This window comes from Anopheles gambiae, chromosome 2 (assembly GCF_943734735.2).
Source record: "Anopheles gambiae chromosome 2, idAnoGambNW_F1_1, whole genome shotgun sequence".
NCBI lineage: Eukaryota > Metazoa > Arthropoda > Insecta > Diptera > Culicidae > Anopheles > Anopheles gambiae.
Genome location: NC_064601.1, coordinates 40,564,112 through 40,577,893, shown reverse-complemented (window position 1 = coordinate 40,577,893; position 13,782 = coordinate 40,564,112). Strand labels below are relative to the sequence as shown.

At 49.3% G+C, this 13,782-nt stretch overlaps 3 protein-coding genes across 52 annotated transcripts in view; all 3 read right to left on the bottom strand.

Moving 5' to 3' along the window:
• Positions 1–120: 120 nt before the first annotated feature.
• On the bottom strand, positions 121–2,601 carry LOC3292575 (phenoloxidase-activating factor 2). Its single transcript, XM_061647747.1, has 6 exons — positions 2,090–2,601; positions 1,809–1,994; positions 1,564–1,644; positions 1,311–1,450; positions 848–1,170; positions 121–784 (listed from the first exon to the last, which is right to left on the bottom strand). Exons 2-6 carry the CDS (start codon positions 1,933–1,935, stop codon positions 190–192), a joined length of 1,266 nt encoding a protein of 421 aa, XP_061503731.1. The 5' UTR covers positions 1,936–1,994; positions 2,090–2,601; the 3' UTR covers positions 121–189.
• A 152-nt stretch (positions 2,602–2,753) lies between these two features.
• On the bottom strand, positions 2,754–4,623 carry LOC5667757 (GATA zinc finger domain-containing protein 10). The gene is made up of 2 exons (XM_061647748.1): positions 4,297–4,623; positions 2,754–4,215 (listed from the first exon to the last, which is right to left on the bottom strand). Exons 1-2 carry the CDS (start codon positions 4,389–4,391, stop codon positions 3,387–3,389), a joined length of 924 nt encoding a protein of 307 aa, XP_061503732.1. The 5' UTR covers positions 4,392–4,623; the 3' UTR covers positions 2,754–3,386.
• A 3,012-nt stretch (positions 4,624–7,635) lies between these two features.
• LOC1274328 (basement membrane-specific heparan sulfate proteoglycan core protein) overlaps positions 7,636–13,782 on the bottom strand; it is a 96,550-nt gene continuing 90,403 nt past the window's right edge. For all 50 annotated transcript variants that reach the window (XM_061647721.1, XM_061647724.1, XM_061647727.1 and 47 more), the window contains 8 exons: positions 13,180–13,334; positions 12,806–13,087; positions 11,817–12,739; positions 11,579–11,739; positions 11,246–11,496; positions 10,449–11,148; positions 10,208–10,355; positions 7,636–8,822 (listed from right to left, as the gene is read on the bottom strand). In XM_061647721.1, the coding sequence (XP_061503705.1) occupies positions 8,789–8,822; positions 10,208–10,355; positions 10,449–11,148; positions 11,246–11,496; positions 11,579–11,739; positions 11,817–12,739; positions 12,806–13,087; positions 13,180–13,334 (2,654 nt within the window). In that variant the 3' untranslated portion in view covers positions 7,636–8,788. The remainder of the gene's footprint in view (positions 8,823–10,207; positions 10,356–10,448; positions 11,149–11,245; positions 11,497–11,578; positions 11,740–11,816; positions 12,740–12,805; positions 13,088–13,179; positions 13,335–13,782) is intronic.

The window sequence follows — 13,782 nt, the reverse complement described above, 5'->3', positions numbered from 1 at the left end:
TTTTTATTATTAATTCCATTACGTGAATATCACTCTCTCTCTGTCTCTGTGTGGGGTTTAACCGAGCTGTGTGGTGTTTTGTGAGGGGAAATTGCATAGACAGATGCGTAAAACTAGCAGCTAGGAACATGAACATTTAAATTACCCTCAATGTTAACAAAGAAAAAAAGAAAAGGATTCGCAGACGCCTCAAACCGTCGCAATTGTAGACGTGATCCAGGTAATGTACGACGCAACGTTAACGTACACGCCCGGTATGCCGTTTGCACCGCAACCGATGCCCCACGCTACCAGGCCCACCACGTACCAGCGATTGTTTAGCGCGCACACCAACGGCGATCCGCCGTCCCCGGTGCACGCATCCTTGCCCAGCTCACCGCCGGCGCAGAGGAAGCTGGTCGTGTCGAGCACAAAGTTGCCACCGAGCCGCGTCGTGCGCAGGGCCGTCTGGCAGTTGGCCGAGTTGACGATCGGTACGTCCACCTCCTTCGGGATGGACTGGAAGGCGCCGCTGACGAAATCGTTCTTGCCCCAGCCGGACACCCAGCAGCGGCTGCCCACGAACGACGTGACCGGCAGGCAGGCCGTCGCAATCGTTGGCGTCGTGCCGAGGGCGACCGTGCCGGAAAGGCGCAAGATGGCAATGTCGTTGCGCAGGTTGGCCGCGGTAAAGCTCGGATGCACAAAGTACCGCGCCACGGTAAACTCCTGCACCGGCAGGGGCTCCGTCGTGGAGGCTGCGTCCCACTCGCCGAGCCGCACCTTCAGTGCCCGGGTGCCGGAGCTGCGGAAGAGCATCATGTTCGCTTTATTCGCTTTATGATGTGTGTGTGTGTACGCCACTTACGTGTAGTCCGATATTTTGTGCGCCGCGGTCAGCACGTGCAGATTGTCGATGAGTGCGCCGGAGCCGACGTAAACGTCACCCGGCCCGAGCAGCACCACCTGCCAGGGATACTCACCGTAGGCGGCCTGGTTGGCGGTGACGGCGGGCGAGTTGGCAATCGGGGGATACTGCATGCCGCACTGGTAGCTACCGGCCAGGCAGCATCGCTCCAGTCCCGATTGACAGGTCGCGGGTGAAGCGATATTGAGCGCTATCACTGAGGCGACTGTGTTGGTCGTGGTTGTTGTCGTCGTGCCCAGCGTAACACCCGTATTTGCGCTTGGCTGTGGGGAAAAATCGTACAACAGTTAGTTTTCATCCATTTCCTCACACAAAACGTATCGACACATCCGAAAAGGGTCTTGCTGTTGTTTGAGAATGCTCATCACTTGCTCACTTTTAAGAAACGGCAACGTTCACTTACATTTGAAACAATTCTCACATCCAACTGGCCGGCACCGTCCGTTGTGCCACCGGTGCTCGTCGTGTTACACCGGCCCGTTGGTACACAGACGCACGTCTGGCCGGTCGGTGTGCCTGTGTTAACAATGTTCGGGAGAATACCTTTAAGGTCATTTCAAAAGGGACGCGTTCATGCAAAAAAGCCAAAGAAAAGCGTTAAAAACAATCGTTGGGGTGGTGGGTAGCGGCGGGACGAGCCGTAACGAGCGACCAACCTGTCTGCAGTGGCACGACACCCGTAAGGACACCGCTGGTAATGCCGTTGCTCACATTAATGGCAGCCTGTCGCGTGAGGTCTTTCATTGTGCGGGAAGCGAATGGGTAAAGCCGTATGTAGTGCCCAACCATGCGCCATGGTGAAAAAGGAAATAGTGAAATTATTTAAAACGAATCATGCCGCAATACATAGCGTGTGGTATGACGTATGTATGTATGTGAGGTGAGATTGCTTTCGCTTTACCATTGCCGGGAGTTCCACCGTCCTGGGGGAAATTGAACGCTGGGCTACGTTCCACCGTGGACAGCGCTGTCACTGTAAAGCCACTGCTGGCCAGCAAACACACCAGCCCTATGAGCAGGCAATCCATGACGTCAGGTTGCTCGGATGCTTATGCTTCGGTCGCTAAGGTTGTCTGCATCTAACGAACTGTTGTTTGGCGGTGAAGTCGATTGCGTGCAGTGTAAATTGTGTTATTATTCAATGGGCAGAATCGATGACGCACAAAGTTTAAGCTTTCTTACACGTTGATATTGTACCATCAATCGATGGCTTCACTTTAAAACAATCACAACTGCACAAGTTAATATGCCTTTTGCCGCTTTACACTTTGGTCACTAGCTCCTGGATTGTTGAACGAGCCTTACGCTACTGAACCGTACCACGGTTTGCATGCCACCCATTTATAGTAATTCTAAAAGTGCGCTGTTGCACGCTGTCGGAAATACCGACCTGATGGGAGCGACACTGCAATTACATCGGGCACGCAGAAGCGCGGGAAACGCTACCGTGTTCGGTGGTGGTGGTGGTCAGCCGATTGACCCAAACGAACGTACGAACGGCTCCTCCATCGCAGCGGGGTAGGTCCAATTATCCGGGGGACTCGGAAGGCTGGAAAGCATCGGTACCCTTTGCTTTCGCTGCGCCTATACCCTTGCAAACACACACAATGGTACCGTTTTTATGGTGGAGACAGCACCATTTCTGCGCCATGCGCTGGTGCTGGTTTTTACACTACATATCACTCTAATGGGATTGCAAGTCGCGATAAAAACGAGGGACAGAACTCTACGCTCCGTGGATGAGCAATTTTATTGATGACTGCTGGTGACCGAACCACCGCTGTTGGTTAGAATAATCGGCCGAAAGATTTCAATGCCAGAGGGGAAGAGTTGGACCAAAACGAAGTACAATTTGTGTTTTTATTTTCTTCAAAAGTTTGCATTCGAACACTGCTTAAATCATAGTTACATTTGAGCATTTTATAGAACTAGCTTGTTTTGCCTTACGCGCTACACACTGCGTATATGCCCGCTTGTTTCACATACGCTGGTTGTTACACTATTTCTCTAATGTTGTGTCCTTGGCCCAGGGACGGGCACCGCGACACACTTTTTTCTCCACCTCTTCCTCAGGCCCAATTGCATGGCTAATGACTCATGGTGTGTCCCAGTCGGGAGCCCAAAAGTGTGTGTGTGTCTGTGTGTGTTGTGAACTTGATTGCAACAGGAAAGCGGAATACGATCCGACGGTGGTGCCCCAACGGTTCTTAGGAGCATCCATCCTCTCATACGTACGCAAGGGTGTGTTTATGTGTGTGTGTTTTTTTCTTCTTCTTTGATATATTACAGCACAATATATACGATAATCCCGCGTGTTGACCCGAGATGCCCGAGATGCCCGAGAACGACGACATCTCGGCAGCCATCCGGAACGGGTAGAAAGTTAAAAATGAAAATTCTTGTTGTACCTCTTGCCAGGGGGGGTGCCAGGGCCGGTGGCGGCCACTTTTAAAAACTGTTCGCTTGAAATTTGATCGATCTAGGAAACCCTTCTGTCCGTGGCGTTGCTGGTGGCGCTGTTTTCGGTCCCGTGCGCCCCACCGGACGCTTTGGAGATCTCCCACAGCACGTGCGCGACCCGCTCCTGGTACTGCAGCATGTCCTCGTCCGCGAACACGGTTGCCATCTGCTCGAACGTTTCGCGCAGGAAGTCGTCCCGCTTCTGGCGCGTCCTTAGCATCCGGTCGATCTCACGCTTTATTCGCTGCCGCAGCCGGTTCTTCGTTTTCTCGATCGTGACGCGGATGTCCTCCTTGTTCTGCCGACGCTTGCGGTTCAGCTCCGCGTTCCGCTGCCGGCGCAGGACCTTCTGCTCCTCCGTCTCGTTCTGGCGCTTGATGCGCTGCTGCAGCGTGTGCTTCGCGCGGACCAGCTGCTTCACGGAGATGTTCTTCATCGATTCCTCGGGCACGGTCGGTGACTTGGATGAGGACTCGGCACTGCTGCTCGACGAACCGGATGCGGATGCCGCCCCCTGTGGGTTTTTGTTGTATGCGTCCACCTTTTCGTCCTTCACCATTCGCGGGTTGTGCGGAGGGGGGTGGTGCGCGGGCGCAGGGGAAGGCTGCTGTGGCTGCTGCTGTTGCGGATGTGGTGGCTGCTGCTGCGGATGCTGCTGGGGATGCTGTGGATGCGGCGGTTGTTGCTGCGGATGGTGCTGCTGTTGGTGCGGTGGCGGCGGCGGATGATGTTGCTGCTGCTGTTGGTGCTGCTGCTGCTGTTGCTGCTGTTGCTGCTGCTGCTGCTGATGCTTGGTGTTGTGACTTTTGGACTTGTGGGTGCTGCGGGAGGCACCGTTTGGGAACATGCTACCAGACAACGAGAGATGGTTCATGTACAAGGCATTCTTATCGTAATTCATATGTGGCGGATAGGCGTGATGATGGTACAGATTAAACTCTTCTATGCTGAACGGTGGCGGAAACTCTATCGGAGTCGGATGTTCCTGGATGTCCACTTGCAGGTAGCTGTACGGGGGCTCCATCACAAGAGTGTGGCAATGGTGAAACAAACGTTGCTCGGTGCTGCCTCTCCTCCGGCCTCTATCGCATAATCGCACTGGAACTACACGACACAGATGGTGCACAGTCGTTTGCGTTTCACAATTGGGCGCTTAATTATTGAAAAAAGAAACCATAGCTCCCGAAATGTATCAATGTTATTGTTGCCAACTTATGCGTCTGACAGGCTTCAGGGACGGAGCCCTACAAAGTTACAGCGTTTCGCCCGCAATGCCAAGCGTTTTCGCTTGGGATGACCAAGATGTATACAACCGGGGCAGCCGTTGGTGTTTAACCTTTGTGGCTGCGGCCGTTTTTTCCAGGGGCTGGCAAACTTTTTCGAGAAGACAATTTATTATTGTGGGTTGTTTTATTGGACGAACAAAATAATTTTAGGACTCTAAGTATTCTCATTTCATTCGACTAATTAAAAAAAAATCCAATATTTAAATTTTTTATGTTCGAAAGGGTTCAAGAGACCAGCAAAACAATCAGGAATTTTTATACTTTTTACCAATGACTGTTTGTGTTAGTAATAAGTTCAACACGAAAATAAAATGCAGTAGAATATTTCTTTATGATACTATCGCTTCTACCCTATAGATACATATATCATGAGTTCAAATGAGGTATAAACGACTCAATCAAGTCGTTTGTAGAAGATTAAAAAAAATATTTAAAATACTAAATATTTTAATTTTCTACTTCGATTATAAATAATGTTTTGTGGTACAGATATGTCGAATCTCGAGTGATACAAATCCACTAAATAAACAACCACTAAACGGGTTCTAAACGGCTCAAGCTCTCAGCCTAAAAGGAATCTAAAAAGACTTTGTTTAGCAGACGGTAAACGACTGATGCATTCTAAACATTACAAAAAGATGGTGGTGCCATCTGTTGACGTGATAGCCAAACAGTGGGGCTTTCCTCGCCTTCATTTCTCCTTCCCTCTATACTGTTGTATGGTTTCGCAGTTAAGAACTAGATTAGCGCATCGATAGAACTAGATCAGCGATTTGTTTATTTAAATACTAAACTCCTATATGATCTTATTCTATTTGGCGTAACGTCCTACGTGGACATGCTGGCCCATACATGCTTTTGAGACTTTATTCATTACCTCGAAGCCGGATAGTCAATCATTGCTACGGGGGGACGGTCCATTCTAGACTTAAACCCATGACGGGCCGCTATGAAGTACCATAACTAAAGCAAGTGAGATTTGTGTAATGGTCGATGGTGTTGAGACCCGCGTATCTGACACGTCCTTTCTTATAGATATTTGCTCGGAATGTTAGAAAGGTGTATAGGCTATCATTAGATGAAGCTAGGTGTAAAGGACAGCAAGTAAAGGACAGCAAATAATAATGAGTAGCAATATAATGATTAGTTGTAAAACAAAGCGCCATCTATTCAGCAAACCAGAGAAGCTATGAAGCTTTCATTTTTTTTCTAGAGATAGTTGGTTTACCAACCATACTTTTTTAGAGATAGAATATCGGCATCATCTACCCCGTATACAAGAAGGGAGATGGGTTGGACTGCAACAACTACAGGGGTATTACGGTGTTGAATACCGCCTATAAAATATTCTTCCTGGTCCTTCAGGATCGTCTTGTCCCGCATGTCGAAGAGATAGTCGGAAACTATCAAAGAGGATTCCGAAACGGAAAATCAACCACTGATCAGATCTTCATCATGCGGTAGATCTGGGAGAAGATGGCTGAATACAGATACAACACATACCATCTCTTCATTGACTTCAAAGTTGCATAAGGTAGATAGCATAGGGTAAAATTGTATGACGCTATGAGCTCTTTTGGAATCCCGGCCAAACTGATAAGGCTAGTTAGAATGACTATGACCAACGTCATTTGCCAGTGGATGGAAAACTCTCAGGAGCTTTTGCTACCACCAAGGGTCTACGTCAGGGAGGCGGGCTTGCCTGTCTCCTATTTAACTTGGCGCTAGAGGGGGCCATCCGCGACTCGCGGGTGGAGATTACGGAAACCATCTTCTATAAGTTAACCATATGCTGATGATATAGACTTCATTGGTCTGCGGCTCTGCTATGTAGCAAAAGCCTACCACGGGATCGAACAGGTGGCAGAGAAACTCGGATTGCAGATAAACGAGGCAAAGACCAAACTGATGGTGGCAACATCAGCGGACCTACCAATAAATAATCAGAACCTACGTAGGCGTGACGTACAGATAGGTGAATGCACTTTTGAAGTCGTCCCACGATACACCTATCTTGGGTCAAAGGTCAGCAACGAAAATAGCATGGAAGCTAAGTTGCGCGCAAGGATGCTGGCTGCCAACTGGTCATTCTACAGCCTGAAAAAGCAGTTCACCTCAAAGAACCTGTCGCGACGGACGAACCTGGGACTATATAGTATCTATATAGTTCCGGTACTCACATACGCCTCTGAGACATGAACACTGTCCAAATCTGACGAAACCCTCTTAGCCGCGTTCGAGAGGAAGATGCTCAGAAGGATACTTGGCCCCGTATGTGTGAAAGGACAATGGAGGAGCCGCTATAATGACGAGCTATACGAGATGTATGGCGACCTCACTGTCGTACAGCGTATCAAGCTCACCAGGCTCCGGTGGGATGGCCATGTTCTACGCATTGAAATTGACGACCCAACCCATACAGTCTTTTTAGGCCGTCCATAAGGACAGAGGAGGCGTGGTAGGCCCAAAATGAGGTAGCATGATGGCGTGGAGGCGTCCGCCATTAAGGCCGGGATAACGGACTAGCAGACGAAGGTGCGAGACCGTGAGAAGTTTCGGACGCTCCTGAGGCAGGCCAAGACCACAAAGCGGATGTAGCGCCGGATAAGTAAGTAAGTAAGTAAGTTGGTTTATCAGTCGTTTAAGCTTATTCTTTGGCGCTTGGGATACGACTTTTGTGACCTACAACTTGATTCAGAACTGTTTGTATCGGTCTCAAATTCAGTCGTATGTCGGTAGTTACTCATTAGAGAACACGGTCCATACGGGGCTTGCATATATGACGGGCATGTTGTTAAGTCGTGCGAGTTGATGACTGTACCACGGGACTTACTCAAACAATTATTCCCTCAAATATGATGCTGAGTTACATTTTTAAACACACAAGTATTATTAATTTTATCTTTCCTTGTAGTATTCGTATTACTTACTTTGTGTTTCTTTTCGGATATTGGAACCTACAAGAAAAACTACGCCACATGCTTACATTGACTATTCATTTTATTGTCATAATTGATAGGAAAATAAACGAGTGACAAATTATAGCTTAGTTACGGGTTGTTCCACAGTTGCACAGGCCGCCTCACGCCCGCTTGTCGTATTGTGAAAGGGCTACATTATGTTCAACATCGTTTGATTTAATCTCTCCTATCTGTTTTGCTCGTATCTTCGTGTTTTTTTTTTAACATATCGAAAGCACTTAGTGTATAGAAATGAAGACCATTACAGCGGACAGTTAGTTGGAAGTAGTACAGAAGTATCCTCGCCACCTTTTCGAAACGGCAGGAAGCTACTTCTTGCTCAAAACATAAACTGGCTTATGCGGCCAAGATTACAATACAAGGCTAGTAACAACAAGATGGTGAGATACTGCACCTAAACGATTTGTCTAAACGGATGAACACAATCACTGCGCAGTGGTTTGTTTGACTTGTTTTGTGAGTGAAACATATTTAACATTGCTATGGTCGGTACACTATCACAGTGTGAAGGTGTTGTTGAAACAAAACATTGTAGCGCAAAATCATTATATCTTGTGGGAAACGAAAGCTGGCAGTGCTAAAAAAAACCTTAGTGCACGTATCGCCACGTGGTTCTCTGCCACCGTGCACTGAGTGTGTGGTGCTTCATGTATATTGCATTGACCAATGTGGTGGTGTTAAACAAATATGGCTGTCTTGTTCTCAGCGCGTGAATTTGAGCGTTGACTGTGCGCTTTTCGTTATTTAATTTTTGTTCCTTTTTTTTACATAAATACTACATTTATTTGGCACATTCGTTGTTCGTTACTGTACGCGTGTTTTTTTTGTTTTCATTTTGCTTCCTCTCTTCACTGTGCATTCGTTTGCGCTTCTCTATAGGTATACGATACAGTTTTAGTATTTTTTTATATGTTATTTTTCTGTTCATTTTAGTCCTGCTTAACTCTTCAACTCCCTCCTTTATCCAGCCGAGCAGTTGGTTATTTTGTCACTCGACTTACATCACCCTCTTAGAGCGGTTCATCCTTTTGTTGGGTGAAGGTGGGTACCGCTGTTTCGTTGGTGGCCCCATAGCGAGAAGCTCCTGCGGCCTCCTCCTCCCTCCGCTCGTTGGAAGAATTGGGTGGTTTATTTTGTATGTTTTTTTTCTGTTTTTACACCACTGGTGGATCCGTTCCTAGATTGGGTCTGCAAATTGGGAGTGGAAGTTAGTAAATCGTTGCTTATCAAAGCCGAGATAAGTCGAGATGAGTGAGCTGTTTCGTTTGATTTTGGTTGGTGTTCCGATAGAGTGTCTCGTTTTGATTTAATATTTAGTAAATTGCCTATAAATTTGACTATTATTTTACATTTATAAGATAGCTTGTCATTTCGATATGTTAATGGTCGTGTATCGATAGTGTATTATTTACATTCGTTGTTTGTTTGATTAGTAAAGGGAACCTAGAGGTTAAAGAAAGAGGTTTATTTGTTGAAATGTTGCTTGGGTGCCATAATGAAATGAACTATCAACATCGCGCAATATTTTGAGGGTGAGGAGAGTAACGATATGTTTATAATTGACTTTTTCTTCAGCCACACAATTATGCCTTCAACAGTGTAGTTTGAGCAATATGTTCGCGCTTGTGAGCGTCATATTGATAGGGTAATAATAAATAGTGGAGAATTCATTCACAATTTCTCCACAAATTGAAACAAAAGCCAGCTGGAAGCAGATCTTAACAGATGAAATAAATATACGCGAAAGGAAGGCATTACGGAACCGTCATAACATTAACGATCATTTATGTACACGTTCACCAAAACATTAACATCAACCTGTGGTCCATCAGTCCTGGCTGCAAGTTTACAACAACTACATAGCCCGCTCACGATAACATGGGAATAAAACGGTAGCTCGCCAGTAACGATCTCCACGCGAACCACCCGCGTCTATAGACTATTGACTACGGCAAAACTGATCCAACGATCTTTCAACCGATCGTGCAACAGGACAGAACAGAACGATATACAGCTAACAAAGCAGTGATGGCTTGCGCAAATAGGACAATAACGGCACGTGAAGGTTAGTATGTACATGTGATGTGGTTTGCCATCTTGTGCGATGAATTGGATAAGGATGTAGGCTCTAGCTAGGATAACCGTTAACGGTGTCTATGGAAGTTTTGGGTCACAGACGTTTCATAACGCATGACAGCTTGTCGCTAGCGAATGGCATAATAAGACCACCGCCAGCTGTATCGCTAGTGTGCTAGTCCAGCACGCTATTGACATGCCAAACTGTTGGGCACCGTTGAACGGACGGGGATAGATAATGTGCACTGGTGGAGGTTCCTCGATTTTATCAAACTCATAGGGACCCAAAGGGTCGCCCATGTCGTCGAAATCGGTATAAAGCAGTGAGGAAGGTATCCAAGACGGACTGTATGGCGCAAGCGCGTCAGTGTTAAGAGATAGTTACCACGGATCCATTCGAAAGCATGCGTTTGCAAGTGCGACTCATGTTAGTAATGCGTTGTAGATTGTGCATTAATCTGCTGGAAAGTTAAAGAGATCTAGCAGGCGATACTTACTCGTCGCACACGTCCACGTTGACGGTTCGGATGGTAAAGTCGCGCAGTAAGATCGCCTTGCCCTCATTGTTCTCCACAGAGAAGACGCACCCGTTGAAGCTCTCGTTGAACCGATTGCCGGTAACGCGTTCGACGTCCGGAACACCGCCTAGAATGAAGGAATTCAACGTACAGTAGTTTTAAATTCACACGTTGCAAAACACTGTGATCGGGCACGCCGTTTGCCGCTTTCGTTACGTACCGACGTAGAAGCTGCCGGGTATTTCCATCGTCTGCTTGCCGGTCGGGCGCGTTTCACCGTGCACCGTCAGCGAATCGACCTGCAGGTGGAACTGGTTGCGCTCCCGCCGGACCAGCGCCACGTGCCGCTCGTTGTCGACCACGTACACATCGCTGTTGCGCACGTACGACTCCTGCCCGTCCATGCGGATCGTCAGCTCGACGTAGCCGTTCGACAGCGACAGCGCGACGTAATCGTTGCCGAGGAACTCCTCACCGTTGCGCTGGCCGTACCAGATCAGCAGCCCGTTCGGCTCGTACGCGCTGAACATGATCGCGAACTCGGTCGTGATCTGGCTTTCGCTGTGCTTGAACGCCTTCGGGCTGACCTCGATGAAGCCGTTGCCGCTGAACCGGGACGCGACGATGTCGGTGTACTGGGTTTCGCACCGCTGGCCCAGATAGCCGGGCTCGCAGGTGCAGGTATAGTTCTGGCCGCCCGCATGCGTCTGGCAGAGCGCACCGTTCTCGCACGGGCGCTGGTCGAGACAGATGTCGGTAACGGTGTCGCAATCGTAGCCGCCGCGGCCCGGCCGGCAGGTGACGGGGCTTTCGACGTCGATCGGATCCGGCTGATGGCCGTCCGCGTGGCCACAGTGGTAAACGTTCGCCGAGTCGCGAATATCGTCGATCATGTTCAGCTTGTTGCCGGATGTTTCCAGCTGCGTGAAGTAAAGCGAATGAAAGGCACATTGGTTAGTTAATCAACATGCCAAAAATACAAAGAATAGGGCTAGTCCCTACTTATCATGCACTAACCTCGGCAATGCAACCCTCAAAACCGCGTCGGACACCAATCTCTTGGCTGAGCAGCAGACGCTTATCGTAGCCACCGGCGTACACCTTCGTCTTCAGCAGGATCGGCGTGTTGCGGTTGGACATCTCGTTGTTGACGGCCTCATCGTCGACCTGCAGATAGCCGATACCGGCCTTGGTGCGTCCCGCCGACACCGTATGCCACTGGCCCGCCTCGATCGGTACGGTCGATCGTACGATCAGTGGTTTCATCTCTGTGGGACGAGTGGGAAGTAAATGGAGAATGCCATGATTAAATGCTGAGACTCAGTGCATCGCATCATAATCGCAACGTACTTCCAGCTACACTGTAGCGTATTTCAACGAAACCATTGTTCAGCAGCACGGCCATGAAATCTCCATATCCTTGCTCGTGCTCCGCCGCATAGAACATTATGCCATTCTCCAGCGAGTCGGGCTTGAAGCGGAAGCGGATGCTTCGTTTCGATTGGAATTTGCTGAAACAAAACATACCCCGAAAGCGTTCGAAATTCAGTGTGAAGGTCCCAACAAGCCAACTTTGGATGACACTCACTCGTATGCTGCATAGCTGCCGTCCTTAAAGGCAAGCGTTGCGTCCGTGTAGTGTTCGGTGTACTGACAACGGTCGCCCGTCTTGTGCACCGGACAGTAGCATTCCGGTCCCGTGTCCGTCTCCTCGCAGCGGCCTACGCCGCACGTATCGTCGCTGCAGCCGTCGCCCTCGTGCTGGCAGTTCGTGCCCGTGTACCCATCGCGGCACATGCAGCTGTACCCTTGGGCCGTCTGCGCCTCCAGACACGTGCCGAAGTTTTTGCACGGATCGTCGGCGCACGGCTCGCAGGTCGTGATGCCGACCGTTTCCAGTGCGTCCTCGTACAGCTGCACCTCCCGGTCGTTCAGCTTCAGCCGGCTGATGCAGCCGACGAAGCCTTCCTTGTACTCAACGGCGGACGCCGGCACCTGGTCGAACTGTGGCACGCCGCCCACGAACAGATGGTCGTCCAGGTTAAGGCCGTAGAACTTCAGCCTGTCCGGGAAGTTGACCGGCGTTTGGTCGTCCACGAGCAGGAAACCGTTGTTGCGCACGCGATTCACCTTCACCGTGTGCCATTGGCCCATGTGCACCGGTTTCTCCGGCTGCAGCACCACCTGCTGGCCGTCGAAGTTGAAGCGGAACTGCGGGTAGCCGTTGCGGAGCGACAGCGAGATGTAGTCCAGGTTCGGGCGGCGCTGCGACGCGTACAGTATGAGCCCGTTCATCTTTTCCGGCTTGAAGGAAACCTCGAAGTAGAACTTGGAGTACACGTTATCGAACGATTTGAACTCCATGTAGCTGCGGGGCGACTGCGGGAAGAACGGGATCACGTTGTTGACCACCAGCGTGATGACGACGTTCGCCGACTGGCCGCCGTGCTTGGCCGAGCAGACGTACTTGCCGGCGTCCGAGGCTTGCACGTTCGTGAGCGTTAGAATGGACTGCGAATAGAGATAGTACCCGGTTAGAGTGATACCAGACTCGTTCCGGCGCTTTAGAACACTTACACCATGCGTATCTCTATCGTTGGGCAGCTCGCCATCGATGCGTGACCACTGGTAGGTGGTCGGATACAGGTCCGTGTTGCACTGCAGCTTCACCGTAGTGCCACGCTCGGCAAACTCCATCCGCGACGTACTGCGGGGCAGCACATCCGAGATCGTGTTCTCCTCCACCTCCAGCTGGAAGTCGGAAACGTAGCGCAACCCATCCTCGGTGAAGCACACACACGTGTACGTGCCGGAGTCATCTTCGCGCGCATTTTGAATGTACAGTCGGTTTCCTTCTTGCTGTTGGTGGGAATATAAGAAGCAAAAGTGCCATCATCAATTGTCCATCTGCATCATTCCTTGCCCTTTTGTAATGCGCTCTCGATGCTTACGTGAATGTTATACGGTAGCGGTGTTCCGTCCGATTTCTCCCACTTGATCGGTACACCAGTGCCGGCCGACGAGCTGCAATCCACTACGAGCGACTCGCCCGGTCGTACCATCGAGCGGGAGGGTTCGAGCTGCAGCACAGGGAGCGACTCTGGAGCTGTGTCGGAGTATTGAGGTATTGAAAATGGGAGAACAGCACACGAATTAGTTAGTGCATTGATGTTCCGCCAGGGAGAGGAGTGCCACGAAGCCTTGGGTACGCACTCGGGGCACCCTGTCCTCCGGCACGTTGTGCTGCAAATCGGTTACTAAGGCTGTTCGATACATAGTGGTTTTATAACATTCACTACTACTGGCGTTTGTCGCACACAGGTTCTGTGTTTTTAATCTTTTTTTTTTGCTTCATTTATTTCTGCTTACGCATTTCTATGAGTTCTTTTTTTATTTTCTATCACCTGTTATTTCTCTACCAGCTTGATATTAGACTAGATATACATATCCACCTTCCCGACTAATTGATTAGCACACCGTTCCCATCGTTAGGCATGAATCGTTAGTTAGTAACCCACAACCGTACAGTTAGTAGATATGATTCATATGTATTA